General features: G+C 45.1%; 1 protein-coding gene across 4 annotated transcripts in view; it reads left to right on the top strand.

The window, feature by feature from the left end:
* Positions 1-17,076, top strand: part of LOC100521743 (cubilin-like) — a 314,323-nt gene that overhangs the window by 137,716 nt on the left and 159,531 nt on the right. For all 4 annotated transcript variants that reach the window (XM_021064811.2, XM_084980002.1, XM_084980003.1 and 1 more), the window contains 3 exons: positions 2,586-2,767; positions 8,884-9,058; positions 11,147-11,316. In XM_021064811.2, coding sequence (XP_020920470.2) covers positions 2,586-2,767; positions 8,884-9,058; positions 11,147-11,316 — 527 coding nt within the window. The remainder of the gene's footprint in view (positions 1-2,585; positions 2,768-8,883; positions 9,059-11,146; positions 11,317-17,076) is intronic.

Below are 17,076 nucleotides of genomic sequence, written 5' to 3'. Positions count from 1 at the left end.
TAAAGAGTGTTCTGAAAAATAGAAAAGGAAGATCAGGTATGTGAAGAGAACAAACACTGTTTTTGTGAAACACCAAAATTTGCTGTTGGAAAAGAAATTTATCTTTTTTTCCCCCAATTTTATCTTTATTTTTTCTAATTTGGTCTTTAAAATTTGAGCCTTCCTCAAATTCTACTTATCCCATAAATTTTTCTCTCCCTCTCCCTTCTGAAATCTCTGAATTCCTACAAACTAGTGAGTCTGTAGAGTGGTAATTAAATACCCTGGCACTGCCAGGTTGTGTGGATCGGTGTCCTGGCCTCACCAGTCACAAGCCAGGTAACCTTGGACATGCCACTTGCCCTGCGTTTGCATTGATTTGCCCATCTGAGGAATGGAGATGATAATACGACTTGCTTCATGGGGTTATTATGGGTATTAAAATAGGAAATACCAGAGTTCGCATTGTGGCGCAGTGGAAATGAATCTGACTAGTATCCATGAGGACGCAGGTTTGATCCCTGCCCTTGCTCAGTGGGTTAAGGATCTGGTGTTGCCATGAGCTGTGGTGTAGGTTGCAGACACGGCTCAGATCTGGCGTGGCTGTGGCTGTGGCGTAGGCCGGCAGCTACAGCTCCAACTCAAGCCCTAGCCTGGGAACCTCCATATGCCATGGGTGGAGCCCTAAAAAGACAAAAGCAATAAAATAAAATACCTGTGAAGTGCACCTAAACATGAAGTGGTGACAGTGTTTTACTGGGTACCCAATGTTGTAGCATTTAATGATTCGTTATAATGATGTAGAAACGCTCATAAAGGATATGATGGAGTCTTTTTCCATGCTTGGGCTTTTATGGTTCAGGTTTTTTGTTTCGTTGGTTGGTTTTTAGGTGTAAGTTTCCAGGGTCGGGACTTAAATCGTTGTTGTTGTTGTTGTTGTCGTTGTTGTTGGCTGCCCCATGGCGTATGGAGCTCCAGGACCAGGAATGAGATTGCAGCTGTGGTTTCAACCTAAGCTACAGCTGTGGCAACACTGGATCTGTAACCCGCTGTGCCACGCCAGTGATCGAACCTGCATCCCAGAGCTCCCAAGACAGCACCCATCCTGTTGTGCCACAGCAAGAACTCCTGTTGTTGTTGTTTCAAATAGACTTTATTTTAAGAAGAGCTTTAGGTTCACAGCAAAGCTGAGGGGAAGGCAGGGTTCCCATGAACTTCTGTCTCCACCCTTGCACAGATCTCCCACTAGCACCATCCCCACTAGAGGAGACATTTGTGACAGCTGATAAACCTACAGTGACACGTCGTTATCACCCAAAGTCCATAGTTTCCATTAGGGCTCACCCCTGATGTCGTACCTTCTATAGGTTTTGACAGATTTATGATGATGTATGGCCACCATGATGGTATCGTAAAGAGTAGTTTCACCCTACAGGTCTTCGGCAATCTACCAATTCACCCTTGAGCCCCTGGCAACCACAGATCATTATACTATCTCCAGTTTTACCTTTTTCAGAATGTCATGCAGCTAGGACAGGACAGCGTGTAGCCTTTTCAGACTGGTTTCTCTCACTGATTAGTATGCCTGTGCGTTTCCTCCATGTGTTTTTGTGGCTTGATAGGCCATTTGTTGTTAGTGTTGAGTAATACCCAGTATTGGAGTTCCCCTTTTGGCTCAGCAGGTTAAGAACTGGATATAGTCTCTATGAGGAAGTGGGTTCTATCCCTGGCCTCACTCAGTGGGTTAAGGATCCAGCATTGCCACAAGCTATGTACGGTGTTAGTCACAGATGTGGCTCAAATCCAGTGTTGCTATGGCTGTGGCGTAGGCCTGCAGCTGCAGTTCCCAGTCTACCCCTAGTCCAGGAACTTCCATATGTCGCAAGTGTGGCCATAAAAAAAAAAAAATACCCCAGTGTCTGTATGCACGACAATTTATTCATCTAATTCAGCTACGGAAGGATATCTTGGTTGCTTCCAAGTTCTAGCAGTTATGAATAAAGCTGCTTTAAACACCTGTGTGAAGGTTTTGGGGTTCCACATATACTTTTTTATTGCCTACTGTCTCTCATACACAAGTGAGGATTTTAAGCACTCAGAATTCCACATCTTAGGTCTGAAAGGACTTAGAGATGACATATTATATACAAGGAAACTGAAGACCAGGGGACCTGCTGTAGACCACTCACAGAGAGCATTGTACCTCCTACTAGGAAAGTCTTACCTAAATATAATGAAGAAAATCTAAAAATTAGAATGATGTGTAACTTGGTCCCCATGCTGTACAGTGGGGGAAAAAAAATTAGAATGACATTTTGAAGATACTACCAAAAGTTTGATGTGGAGAGAATAAGGACTGAGAATTTTTGCACCACAGTTTATAACCAGAGTATTTTTTAAGAAAAAGAATAAATGTAATAAGCTATAACCATGATTTTTTTCATTGTTTTAATACTACTTAATTAAAACTTTATTATGGCTTTATAATTTTTTGCCTAAATTAGACATGATGCATTTTCTGTTTTTTTCTTGCATGGTTGGATTTTTGAGTTTTTCCCAGTGCCTGATGCCCTCTTTGACCTGACCGAGCCCTGCTGTTCTAACAGGTTGTGGTGGAGAGCTGTCTGGCGATACTGGCACCTTCAGTAGCCCCGGCTACCCTGTGGGGTACCCCGCCAACAAGGAGTGTATCTGGTACATTCACTCCTCCCCCGGGAGTAGCATTCAGCTCACCATCCACGACTTCGATGTGGAATATCACGCAACTTGCAACTTCGACGTCCTGGAGGTAGGATTTGAGATTGTTTTCTGTGCGTTTCAGCTTGGGGAAGGGAAGTGGACATCACTCGCCAGATTCCCCACATTCTTGCCCATGGCCAGTGGTGTTCTACTCCGGTACGTGGTGATGAGGCTCCACCCTCCGTATATGATGCATGCAGACAAATGGGGTTAATATCATAGCTTGGGTTTCCCTAAAGGCAGTGCCTGCAGGGCGTGGTGGCAGGGAGTTGAAGGAGGCAGTGGTACCAGGAAGTAGAAGTGAGGGCACAGGGGAGGGAGGGTGAGGAGGAGGAGCCAGTGAAAGGGGTCCCTGTGGACTCCTTGGGCTTAATCCTGCCAGGCCTCTGAGGTCTGCTCATCAGAATCATCCCTCTAAGAAAAGTCCCCCAAATCCATTCCCATTGATGGAGGTGGCACCTGGGATTGTCAGTGCCCCACACTTCCAGTCTGAGAAGGCTTCCTTAGGAAGGGCAGTGGTGGCAGAGTTCAGAGAGGAGGCAGAGCTTGGGGCAGGACCTGGCAGTGGGCAGAGGAATCCCCCATGACTTTTTTTTTTTCTTTCTTTTTTAAAGTTCTTTTGAATCATTTTTTATTAGATTCTGCATATTAGTGATCTCATGTATTTATCTTTCTCTGACTTACTTCACTTAGATAATTTCTAGGTCCATTCGTTTTCTACAAACAGCGTTATTTCATTCTTTTTTAATGGCTGATATTCCATTGTATGAATGTACACCACATCTTCTTAAACCAGTCATCTTTTGATGGGCACATGGGTTATTTCCATGTCTTGGCTATTGTAAATAGTGCTAAATGAACATTGAGGTGCATGTATGTTTTCAAACTATGGTTCCTTGGGATATATGCCCAGGAGTAGGATTGCTAGGTCACATGGTAGTTGTATTTTTAGCTGGGTTTTTTGTTTGTTTGCTTGTTTTTGTTTTGGTCTTTTTGTCTTTTTAGGACTGCACCTGCAGCATACAGAGGTTCCCAGGCCAGGGGTCAAATCGGAGCTGTGGCCGCCAGCCTACACCACAGCCACAGCAACTTGGGATCTGAGCCGTGTCTGCAAACTACACCACAGCTCACAGCAACGCCGGATCCTTAACCCACTGAACAAGGCCAGAGATTGAATCTGCATCCTCGTGGATGTAGTTGGGTTCATTAACTGCTGAACCACAGCAGAAACTCCTGTTTTTAGTTTCTTAAGAAACCTCCATACTGTCCTCCATATGGTTGCACCAATATACATTCCCACCAGCGGGATGGGAGGGTTCCCTTTTCTCCACACCCTCTCTGGCATTTATTATTTGTAGACCCTTGATGTTGGCCATTCCAAGACGTATGACGTGATACGTCGAAGTAGGTTTGAATTACATGATAGCTGTAAGACAGAACACAACAGTGGGTTCACATTTTTTCCAATAATTAGTGCTGTTGAGTTTCCTTTCACATGCCTGTGACTTTTCCAACACGGCTGTGAATGGTTTATCTCAGATAATTCCATTGGCCTTTGAGAACCGATTGTAATCAGCTGTCGACTACAGGCGTCTAGTCATTGGATGACTTCCTAGGGCACTGGAAACGTCCGTCCCCTCTGCTATAGGGGCTGCGGTGGCCGGTCACCACAGGGTTCTGTGGTCTGGTAGACTTAAGCTCCATGAGGCCCGGGGATTTGTTTGATTTTATTTTATTGTTTCTTATGGCTATACCCCCAGAGCCACAGAGCCCTTGGCAAATAGTAAACACCGGATGTATATTTGCGAGATAAAGGAGAATGTTCAAGTCTCTGATTGAACCACCGTAATAATGTACATTTTTGGGCATTTGCAAAGGGATTTTGACATCCATTTTCCAATTTGGATGTCAACTGATCCTAGGAGATCGGAGAGGAATTCGGTCCCCATTTGACTGTTGTCAAAACAGAGGCCCGAGACAGTGGATGGGTTTTTCCACAGCCACAAGGCTGGTGAGTAGAAGAGCTGAGAGCTGAGTCCGTCCACTGCGACACTCTGCACGGCAGCCAGGATAAGAAGGTAGAGGCGGGCAGTGTGCAAGCTATTGAAATGCGTGGCTTGTTTACAGGACTTTTGAAAGACCTTACTTAATTCCAAAACAAGTTCTCTCCTTGAAAAGAAATCGGGTCCTCGCAGACCCTCTCTGAGTGGGCGCAAGGTCCCCAGGAATTGCCTTAGCAGCTCAAGTCTCTGCAAAGGAGAACAATGCTGCAGTCCGTGAAATCTGAGACAGCCGCTGAGTCCTTGGGCCAAACCTGTACCCTTGGCCTCTCGGAAGTCCTGCAGCCCCGTCACGGCTCCAGCTCCGAAGAGGAGCAGTTTCTTAGAAGGAGAGAACAGGGCGGCTCCCGAAATTCACACTCAGGGTGTGAAGTAGGAATAACCATCACCCAGCTCCATCTCTCGGTCCCCGGACCATCCCTGGAACGTCCCCGGCTCCATCTCTCGGTGGCATACACCCCTTCGCAGGCACAAAGGGCTGGCAGTGGACCTTTCCACACTGCTGTGCAGTCTTCCTCACCCTTGATTTTCACGTCCCACAGCCCGTGGGATGGTTGCCCGCTTGGCACAACGTAAATGAGTTCATTGTGCTTTGGCTTTGTCACACCCATTACGTGAGAAAGCGAAGAGCAGGGCTGTTCCCAGCAGGCAGCCCTGGGACAGAGGGACAAAGGGAGAGCCCCGGGGGGTTGGGGGGGGGGTGGGAGATGGGGGAGGTGGGGGGAGCAACATTCAGACAGGGTCCCGCACAGGATGGGCTATGAGAAGAGGCTGCCGTCTGCTTGGGGCTTACGTTTTTCAGGACAGTTTGAACACAGGTCCCCTGTGTTCCATCAAACCGGGGTTTGAGGGCCTATTTGAAGGCCCTTAAATGTTTGGGAAAGTTTTTTTCTTCAGGCTGAAGCGAGTACCCCTTCCTGACTTCCCCCTGCCTCCTCCCCATCCTGTTGGACATCTCTGCAAATGATCAAGAAAGTACTGGAATGGATTGGGGCTCATGAAGATAAAAGGGACTGTTTCCATCCCTCATACCATGGATGCTGATAACATATGAGCATCAGGTTTCAAAATATTTCGCTCCTGGTGGCTGCGTGGCCTAGAAACATTGCAGACTTTGTCCCTCTGTCTGTCCTCGGCCTGCACATCCCCCTGTCCGGTTCTGCTGAGCACAGCCGAGTAGGACCTCACTGTCACCGGGCACGGGGCTTACCGGGGTCTCACCACGTTTCACCGAGAATCAATCTATTTTCCTCTCAAAAAACCAGTGTCCAGAGAGTGGCCTATCGCATTAAGCAACCGCCATGTGGTTACTCATAACCCTGGAATGCTGACTTGATTGTAACAATAAATGGAGCTAACAGAGCAGAAAGAACTGTTCAAAACAGATTAAAACCATAGGCTTTGAAATGTTCTATATCCTGAGCCTTTGCTAAAAACACATTTTTTAATCTCTGATCATCAGACCCATTCTTCTTCCCCCTGCAAAGTTGAGTCATACCCTGTAATCCAGCGCACCGCGCCCTGAAATTCTTTCCATCTTTTCGCACTCTTTTGAAGCGTCATGTGCTAACTGTTGGGATTTTTTGTGGAAGCCCACAGTGCCCTTCTGTCATTTCAGGGAGAGAAGCACTGGCTGATGTCACTTGGGCCCCCGAGAAGGGAGCCCGCATGGGGCCCAGAGCAGATGAGAAAGCCATTCCTGGGGGAGAAACAGACAGTCGCGGGTGTGGACAGTGAGTGGCCTCTGGTCTGTCCTCCCCCATCCAGTGAGCCTGGCTCAGTAAGAGGGGAAGCAAAGAAGGTCAAAGGCACAGTGTTTATTCTTCTGGAGGCTTCCAGGGCCCGGCCGACTCATACCCGTCACGTTGTGATCTCAGGAGGACCCTGAACAGGAAAAACAGAACATTTTGTTAACAAGCGAGTTTTATTTGTTGGAACTCAACCCTTGTGTCCAGAGTTCTCTCCAAATAGGTGCTATTTAGGGAGGCGATGCTGGGGACACAGACTTTGGGTTTCTGCTCTAAGGACAGAGCCCAGCCCAGGGGGCAGGGGACCCTCCAGAACGGGAAAGCAGAGTTCTGTTGTGGTGCAATGGAAACGAAGCTGACTAGTATCCATGAGGATGCGGGTTCGATCCCTGGCCTCACTCCGTGGGTTAAGGATTTGGCATTCCTGTGAGGTGTGGTCTAGATCACATATGCAGCTCTGATCTGGTATTGCTGTAGCTGTGGCATAGGCTGGCAGCTGAAGCTCCAATTTGATCCCTAGCCTGGGAACTTTCGTATGCTGTGGGTGAGGCCCTAAAAAAGAAAAAAACCAAACAACGGGGAAAATAGCACCAAGCCAGAAGCAGTCTGGTTTCCCCCTTTTGCGCATGTGTACATGTAAAGGGCCACACAGGGCCCTCCCTCCGGTACTGCCTCTGATGGGATTTAGGGGGCCCCCCTTCCCCAAACAGAGCTCCTCCTCATGAAAATCAGCACAGAGCAGGCTGCTTGCTTCATTCCTTTGCAATTTGGCCCTTGTGTTCAGCCCTCCCTAGAACAGCAGTTTCATTCAGGGCAGCCTTTCCCGCATGGCTGAGGGGAATTCATCAGACAAAGAAATCATTATGGATTCAAATCACACACTCCCCACAGAAGGAGCCTGCCTGTTCTCACTCTTTCCCCAGAGAACTCTTGAGTGATGCCCTCGGGGTGGGCAGAGCCCAGGGGCCTGAGGACCCAGCCAGCCACATAGACAGTGGGGGGTGGACCCAGATCCCGGATGCCTGAAACCTCCCAACAAAAATGGCCTTTCTCCTACAAATTCAGGTTTGGTAAGGTTGAAAGTAGAGGGTCTGCCTCTTCTGTTTGATTCTTAGCTTCACCTCCCCCCCACCCCCCGCCCCGAACACCCTGGGTCTCTGAGGGGCCCTTGAGAAACCCACATACGAGGCACCCCAGAGGCCCTACCTGGGCAGGGCTAGACCTCCTGTGACCTGCTGGACATGAGACCAGGCCCTGCTTGCTGTCAGGAAGGTATCACTGGGGTGTGGGGTCCAGTCAGGCAAATAATTGCAAATAGGAGGAGCCTCGAAGATCTGAGGACAAGTGAGACAGACCTATTGGGCAGCGTCCAGGGCAATTCCTGAGCAGAGGCTGAATGCTCTTGATCTTGTTCCTGTGAGGGTCCTGCCATGAGCCAGCACCAAAAGGATCTGTAGGATTTCCTTCCCAGGCTATTCCAGAACTCACTCATAGAGATTACATTTTCACTCCTTCTGAAGGAGCAAAAATATTGTATTAAGAGCCTAGTCTTATGGAATAGTCAGATTGCAAAAAAAAAAAAAAAAAGAGAGAGAGAGAGAAGGGAGTTCCCAATATGGTGCAGCGGTAATGAACCTGACTAGTTTCCATGAAGATGCGGGTTCGATTCCTGACCTCCCTCGGTGGCTTAAGGATCCGGCATTGCAGAGAGCCATGATGTAGGTGGCAGGTGTGGCTCAGATCCTGCACTGCTGTGGCTATGGTGTAGGCTGGCAGCTGCAGCTCCGATTTGATCCCTAGGCTGGGAACTTCTGTATGCTTGTAGGAACTTCTATATGCCGGCCCTAAAAAGCAAAAAAATAAAAAATAAAAAAATTCAGATTGCAAATAGAAAATCTTAAATATGTAACAGGGTGATCAATAGCCTTCAGTGAACAAATAAAATGGCTTTATGCTAAGACTATTCCTATGGGCTCAGAAGCATTAGAAAATCAGACTTGATACTGTATTATCTGTAGGCGTCTTGCCAAAGAAAGCAGGAAGTCCTATGAAGACTTGAAAAAGGGGAGGAGGGGAGATAAGGAAGATTCTGGAATCTTCTACTCAGTTCAGCCCTGCAGTTCTGGCTGATGAAACACCCACGTGTCTCATGGGCAGGTGAACTTAATTCAGAGGGCAGAGGGAGTGCCTTTGAAAATTGAGCTCACGTTTACAGTTCATCCCCAGCCAGTGGGGGGCTGAGCTTTCAATCTCTAATAATAATAGAATCTAAAGGCTGGTGGTCAACGGGAGTCAGGGGAAGGACTGTAATTGCAAAATAGCTCTCTCAAATTCTTTTTTTCTACACCCCATCACAGATCTATGGAGGCCCTGACTTCCACTCTCCCAGGATAGCCCAGCTTTGTGTGCAGAGATCAGCTGAGAACCCCATGCAGGTCTCCAGCACTGGGAATGAGCTGGCCCTCCGATTCAAGACCGACAGCTCTGTAAACGGGCGAGGCTTCAACGTCTCCTGGAGAGCAGTCCCTGGAGGTGCGTGATCCAAGGAGGCACCTCAAAATACTTCAACCGATCCCTTGTTTATTTTATTTTTAAAAAATTTTTAGGAGTTCCCGTCCTGGCGCAGCAGAAAGGAATCTCACTAGGAACCATGAGGTTGTGGGTTCAATCACTGGCCTCGCTCAGTGGGTTAAGGACCTGGCATTGCTGCGAACTGTGGTGTAGGTTGCAGACATGGCTCAGATCCTGCGTTGCTGTGGCTGGGGTGTAGGCGAGCAGCTGTAGCTCCGTTTTGACCCCAGCCTGGAAATCTCCATAGGGCCGCGGGTGTGGCCCTAAAAAGCAAAAAAAAAAAAAAAGAAAAAAGAAAAAAAGAAATTTCAAATTATAATTGATGTACAATGTTCTATCAATTTCTGCTGTATAGCAAAGTGACCAGTCATATGTATATATACACTCTTTTTCTCATTTTATTTTCCATCATGTTCCACACCCTTGTTTAATTTCATAACATGTTCAAAGAGCTGTGAGGAGGCTGTAGCCTCATGACTTTGTACTTCCCTAATGGCGTATACTGCTTTGACATACATATATGCTTCGCTGAAACATGCGATGGAGCTTTTAACTTCCCAAGAGTCACCTCATCCATGAAAACCAGTCCCTGCAAGTTTGCACATCCACAGTGAAAGCAGCAGAGGGTGATTGGCTAGACACCCTGAGTCTCCAAAGGGCTTCTACCTCTTCACCAGCCTCAGTTTGGGCATCAGCAAAGTGATGCATTACTTCAGGCCATCCTCTACACATTCTAATGCTTGGCCAGTACCAAAGCTGTATGTGTTAAACTTGAAAGTTCTAAGGAATTATTATTCTTTGGTATATAGTGACTTTTTGTCCAAGATCTAAATAAATTCCCTGTGGCAGATATTTTGAAAATAAAATATTAGGAGTCCCCTTCACCATGCAGCAGTTAACGAATCTGACTAGTATCCATGAGGACACGTGTTCGATCCCTGGCATCATTCAGTGGGTTGGGGATCCAGTGTTGCCGTGAGCTGTGGTGTAGGTCACAGACATGGCTCGGATCCCAAGTTGCTATGGCTGTGGTGTAGGCCGGCAGCTGTAGCTCCCATTCAACCCCTAGCTTGGGAACTTCCATATGCTGCAGGTGTGGCCCTAAAAAAGACAAAAGATAAAAAATAAATAACATAATGAAATAAAATAAAATAAAATATTAATGCCAGAATCTTTTAGCAGATGTTAGTCTATACAACTACTAATAACAGCAATGTTTATTGAATACTTACTATGGGTCAGGCACTTTTCTAACTATTCTTTAAGAATGATCTCCTTTAATCATTACAACCACCCTATGAGGAAAGTTTATTCCATACCTTCATCTTACTAATGAGGAAATTGAAGCTTAGAGAAATTAGAGGCCAGTCCAGTCACACAGCTAGAAAGTGACAAAGCAGAGATGTGACTCCAGGCTGCCTTCTGATCCCACTTCTGCAGCTCAGAGGTAAGTACATTAGAGCATTCCTAAAGTTCATTGTGCACGAATTTAATGAACATTCTATTTTTGTAGTATTTGGATGACCCCAAATGATTCTCAATTATCAGAAAATAATACTGAATTTCCCCAATAATTGTTTGTTAATTGTTTGTTAGACCTTGATAGTGGTTTGATTACATCATAGGAATTCAAAAACTGAGTGACTATACCAGGCCCAGACTATGAAGTTTTAAAAGGAAGGTGTTAAATTATTTATAAAAGCATATGCTATGGAATTATCAAAATTCTTAGATATATTATTCTTACAGTATATTTTTAGAGAACAGCAAAAAGGCATCTCATGGCTTTATGAAAACATGATTTCATTCGCATTATTTTTCATTATTTTAAAAAATAATTTTGGCATCAGTCTTTAGAGTAGTTGAAGTATTTTCTTAGGCACCCCTCTTTGTTTTGTTGGGATGTGTGAATTAATGGTGGATATTCAGTTCTTCAGAACGTTTAGCACAGATTCCATAAAAAGAGTGGTTCTATGCTCCCAGGTAGTGGTAGAAAGTTTTGTGTGTCAGGGGTTCCACTCATTATTGAATCGGGTCTCCCATCTACAGGTTGTGGTGGCATTTTCCAGGCTCCCAGTGGAGAGATTCATTCTCCAAATTACCCCAGTCCTTATAGGAGCAACACTGAGTGTACCTGGCTCATTCAGGTGGAAAAAAATCACCGTGTTCTCCTGAACTTCACAGACTTCGACCTTGAACCCCAGGACTCTTGTATCATGGTAAGTGATACACATCTCAAGCATTGTCTTCAGTCATGTCAGGGCCACAACATTGTCGTGAGAGCATGTTTAATGAGTGTTAGTTAGGAGTGTTTTCAGTGTCAAACCATACGAAACTCAGCAAATAGCAACTTAACATATAAGGATACTTCTTTTTTACATATATCTAAACCAGGAGGTTTGTTGAGTAGCTCAGTCACTGCCCTCGCGTTCTCAGTGTATTGGCATTTTGTTTTGTGTTTGGCACCTCATGGTCAAAAAGTGGCTGCAGCAGTTCTGAACATCCTAAGTTCAAATCTGAAGATGAGCAGAAGGAATAGTGTTAGTTGTTTCTACTTTGTTCTGTGCTTTTAATCAGGAAAGCAAAATGTTTACAGAAGCCCCCTTACATTTCCTTGGCCAGAATTGGCTGCAAAAAAAGATTGGGAAAGTAGAATGGATTAGGATAATGGATTTATCATAACCATTTTAAATCAATTATTATTAAGTCTCTGGGGGTTCTCACAGTGTTCTCCTTTTCTTGAGACCAGGAGATCCCGACCTGCTCCTTGAATAAATCAGTGTCTGATGGGACAGAATAGATGCAGAGAGGAGGGTGGAGGAAAAGGGATATGGCTCTTAGTTGGTTCAATGACAAAATGTTTCTGTTGCTACTGACAACTTTAATACACTCTCACCTTAAACTCATGCTTTATGCTTAAAGTAAGAGTACATGAGGTTGTACGTTGAAATTTTCTTTTTGATTTAATTTAAAATTGGAGGGTTACCTCATTTTTTTTTAAACAAAAGATTTTTCATCTTTCATTTGTATGTAGAGACATTTCATTCAAATAGAAACCAGGTTCTTTGGACTCATAGCTCTTTCTGTTTTAGTTTCCTGACAGTCCTACGCAAATTCCAACTGGCCAGCTTTCAAATTTAACTCAAAAAAGTTGAAAAGTTGTATAATTTCTATAGCAGTCCAATCTAATTGTATGATGTCAAGTATTATTTCAGAAGATTAGATCCTTAATCTACTTAAAAGTTCTGTTAATTTATGACTATGTAATGAGCTTTTAAAATGGGTCTTCAGTCTAAATTGGCACACAGTACTATATAAACTTAAGGTATCAGACATCTGCTTTCTATAATGGTAAGTCTCCTGACAAAGACAGTTTAAAAACTTTGGGTGATATTTTAAGTTCTCTTCCTAAATGTGACAAACAGCTCACAAAGTAATGTGAAATTTCTGAGAGTGCTGTGAGCTTGCTTTGGGGGCTACTTATGTCCTTGGGGCATTCATTGATCCAGGAGGAGTTAGCAGCACTTCAGAGATCCTGTTAGGACAAAGAGGAGCAAAGTTTGAGTCCAGGACCTGAACAGGGTGGGAGTCCTGGTAAACCAACCATCCTTCACAGAGTCTGCATCCCAGCTCTGAGTCACCTGGGTGCATCCACCCCCGTCAAACCACAGAATAACATGAGGAAGCTTGTATTCCTAAAGTATCTAGGGCTTGGACATCTGACATAAGCAATTAATACTCTTCTTCAGAGGAAGATAAACTCATCCCAGACTTCATTTCTACTATTAATTTTCATATGCAACAGCAAGCACACTATTAAAGATATCCATACGTGTGAAGAAACAATGCAACGTAAATGAGATACAACATGAATAGCAGACAATGAAAACAAACACACTAATGGGCCAGGTGCTAAAATTACCAAGCACGGGTTAGTAAACAACTATGGTTATGAAACTTCTAGAAATAAAAGTCAAACTTAAAACTTTCAGCAAGGGCTGCATATTATAAAAAGTGATATTGAAAATATTTTTTAAAAAACAACTGAGAAGTTCCCGTCATGGCTCAGTGGTTAATGAATACAACTAGGAACCATGAGGTTTCGGGTTCAATACCTGACCTTGCTCAATGGGTTGAGGATCTGGTGTTGCCGTGAGCTACGGTGTAGGTCTCAGATGACACTTGGACCCAGCATTGCTGTGTCTCTAGCGTAGGCGGGTGGCTACAGCTCCAATTGGACCCCTAGCCTGGGAAACTCCATATGCGGCGGGTACAGCCCTAGAAAAGACAAAGAGACAAAAAAAAAAAAAAACAAACCTGAAAACTTTGAAACTGGATGGATATAAAAGCTAAAATTAAGATCTCAGTGAAGATTTTCTTTCTGGTATATTAGACAAATTAGACAGAGATGAAGAGAAAATGAGTGAAATGGAAGATATCAGAAAAATCTATCTGGAAAAAAAACCTGTATAAACAAAAGGATGAAAAATACAGGTGAGAGGTTAAGGCATGTAGAAGACATACATAAAATATGCAACATGCAGGAGTTCCTGTCATGGCGCATCGGAAACGAATCTGACTAGGAACCATGAGGTTGCAGGTTCCATCTCTGGCCTCGCTCAGTGGGTTAAGGATCTGGCATTGCTGTGAGCTATGGTGTAGGTCTCAGGATCAGCTCGGATCTGGTGTTGCTGTGACTGTGGCACAGACCAGCAGCTGTAGCTCAGATTTGACCCCTAGCCTGGGAACTCCATATGCTGCAGGTACCGCCCTAAAAAGCAAAAAAAAAAAAAAAAAAAAAAAAGATGTAACATACATTTACCGGAATCCCAGAAGGAAGAATGAAATAAATGGAGTTGAAGAGATAATGATTAGGACTTCCAAAACTAATGAAAGGCATCAACTTAAGAATCCTAAGGAACCCAAACAGCCAAGCAGAATAAATGAAAAGACATACTTATCTAAAAAACAAAAAAATTAGAGATAAAGGAAAAATATTACAGTCAGCCAAGGGTGTAGGTAAGTGGGGAATTATCTTTTAGGAAGTGGTGGAGTGAATGCTGACTTTTCAACAATGATAATTGGGAGGAGAAAAGACAGTGAGATGGTATCTTAAATTTGAAACAAGAAAATAACTTCCAATCAGGAACTCTGTACTCTCCTAAAAAAGCTTTTCAACATGAAGGTGAAATAAAGCATTGAAACAGTAGAAGTGGGAGTTTCCACCATGGCTCAGCAGAAACAAATCTGACTAACATCCATGAGGATGCTGGTTCGATCCTTGGCCTCACTCAGTGGGCTAAGGAGTTGTGGTATAGGTCACGGACATGGCTCAAGTCTGGCATTGCTGTGGCTCTGGCGTAGGCCGGCAGCTACAGCTCTGATTTGACCTCTAGCCTGGGAACCTCCATATGCTGCGGGTGCAGCCCTAAAAGCACCAAAAGAAAAAAGAAAAAAAGAAAAGAAACACTAGAAGTGCCTTCAAGAAAAGTCGAATGGGCCAGAGACAACCTGTCTACCTTATCATTTGGCCTGTGGTGGGCATTTCTGCACCACTTTCCCCCTCCCCTTGACTGTACGGTTCCAGTTCCAGTTTCTTCTCGTTGGTAAAGTCTGTAATCCACAGAATTCAACATTCGTAAAAGGTGTGTGAACAAAACAAAGCTTCAGTCGAAGGCACACCCAGCATGGCTGCCTTATTTCCGTCCCGCGGTCATGAGTAGGATTTTCCACCTGCATGAGATACAAATACACAGACTGGGTTTTCTAGCAACCACTGCCCTATCTGAGCATGCAGCTGGGCTTGCCTTCACAAACTAGCGAGAGGAGACAGACAGGAGGAAGTGAAACCTCAACTATGAGCTGGTCAGAGACATGGAGATAAGAAAATAAACCCACATACAGGTGCTGGGAGGAGTCCAGTCTGGTAGATAGAGTGAAATCAAAATGTAATCGTCCCAACAGGTGGTCAGGATCAGGGTGTCCTGGATGAAGTAGTTGGGGTGTCCCCACCAGGGGGGAAGTAGACTATCAGAAGCAGATGTTGCCAAACCCTCGCGCCACGCTATATTGTTAAAAACCACCCCAGCAGCATGGGACACCACAGTGCCATGGTTAAGAAGCCCGGCTCTGCGGTGGGAGGGCCCCAGCATTGAGGCTGGATTTTGGCATTTTCTAGCTTTGTCATCTGGGAGAAAGCTAATTCTTCAGCTTCAGTTTCCTTAACTTGGAAATGGGGACAGTAGCAGTGTCTGTCTCCAATTTGTTGTTGGGATGTCTGAGATCATGCAGGGGACCTGCTTGTCACAGTCACACCTGCCATAGTCACAATGATGCTGATGGCAAGTGCTCTCAGGGAGACACGCTCAAGGCAGAGAGGTGGCATCCAATTCTAGGAGGAACAGTGGGTTTTGGGGCCACAGTCAAGGCTTCCCATCTGTGATCCTGGGCCTCCAGATCTTCTATGAAAGAAGACTTTTTTTTTTTTTTTTACTTTTTAGGGCCACACCTGTGGCATATGGACGTTCCCAGGCTAGGGGTCAAATCAGAGCTTCATCTGCAGGCCTACACCACAGCCACAGCAACATCGGATCCAAGCCACGTCTTCAACCTTTGCAGCACCTTGCAGTAATGCCAGATCCTTAACTCAACAAGCGAGGCCAGGGATCGAACCCACATCTTCCTGGATCTTCACCGAGCCACAATGGGAACTCCAAGAAAACCTATTTATGACCCTTTCTCCTAGCACAGCACCAAATGTTTTGTGTACCTAGGACTCAAAAAACCTGAAATAATAATCATGAGGAAACAGGAAGGATTCATTTGGGCCTGGAAGCCAGGGAAGGTTTCACACAGAAGATGACACTGAAGTGGCAGAATTTCACTTGGAGAAATGTGACATGTCAACCAGGGGAGGTGGCTTTGCCGAAAGAGTAGGGTACGTTATGCACAGAGGTATGAGTACGCACAAACTTTGGGACTTGGAAGGGAGAGTGTTGTTCCTGGGTATAGCTGTGTTAGGGGAGCCCATGGAAACCAAGCATCTGTGGAAGACATCGGCATTGGACAAACCATGAAGAATTTGAAATTACCCTATAGCTAGTGATAAAAGTTTTCCATCCTAGACTCCAAACTGGATTTTATTTTATATTTTATTTTTTAATTATTATTATTTTTGAACAGCTGCCCCTGCAGCACATGGAAGTTCCTGGGTCAAATTGGAGCTGCAGTTGCAGGCCTATACCACAGCCACAGCAACACTGGATCTGAGCCATGTCTGTGAACTATGCTGCAACTTGCAGCAGCGCCAGGTCCTTAACCTCCTGAGCAAGGCCAGGGATGGAACCCGTATCCTCACAGAGACAAGGTCAGGTCCTTAACCCCTGAGCCCCAACGGAATCTCAAAACTGTGTTTTATAATACAAACAGGCAGCTGGGTGTGGACAGGGTTGATGGAAAAGGAAAAAGCGGTATAAATGCTGTTTGGGAAGCTACGGAGAAACCTTGGTGGAGAGAAAGGACTTTGGGGCAAACGAAGATGTTGGTCTAGTCACCACAACTTAGAGGCTAATTAGATGGTGTAGGGTGGGGTGGTTGATGGAAATGGAGAAATTAAGGCTATTGGCTTAAAGGATGGATGAATAATAATGCCACTAACTAAGTGAGTAAGTGGATCGATTCCCAGGTTGGGTTTGGAAATTTGAGTTTACAGGTCTACATGGTGTCCCTTATAGAGCTGGACAGGTGGATTCAGTGCTCAGGATGGGGTCTGAGCTGGACATATCCACGTGAGGATAATTTCTGTATATTCAGATGGTTGTTAAAACCACAGAATTTGATGCGATCACGTGTAGGAGCATCTTGTAGACAGAAAAGAGCCAAGTAGACTCCTAGGAAACACCGCCATGTTGGGCAAGATGGAGAAACAAAGGAACAGGAGACCGAGGATGGGACCCAAGGAGATGGGAAGAGAAGCAGAA

The sequence above is a fragment of the Sus scrofa genome, chromosome 10 (assembly GCF_054392235.1).
Source record: "Sus scrofa isolate SSC_HxYL_T2T_F1_AM1 chromosome 10, Sscrofa_HxYL_maternal_Yorkshire_Landrace_v2.0, whole genome shotgun sequence".
Classification (NCBI taxonomy): Eukaryota; Metazoa; Chordata; class Mammalia; order Artiodactyla; family Suidae; genus Sus; species Sus scrofa.
The sequence above is the reverse complement of the archived record's forward strand: the minus strand, read 5'-3'. Positions and strand labels throughout refer to the sequence as shown.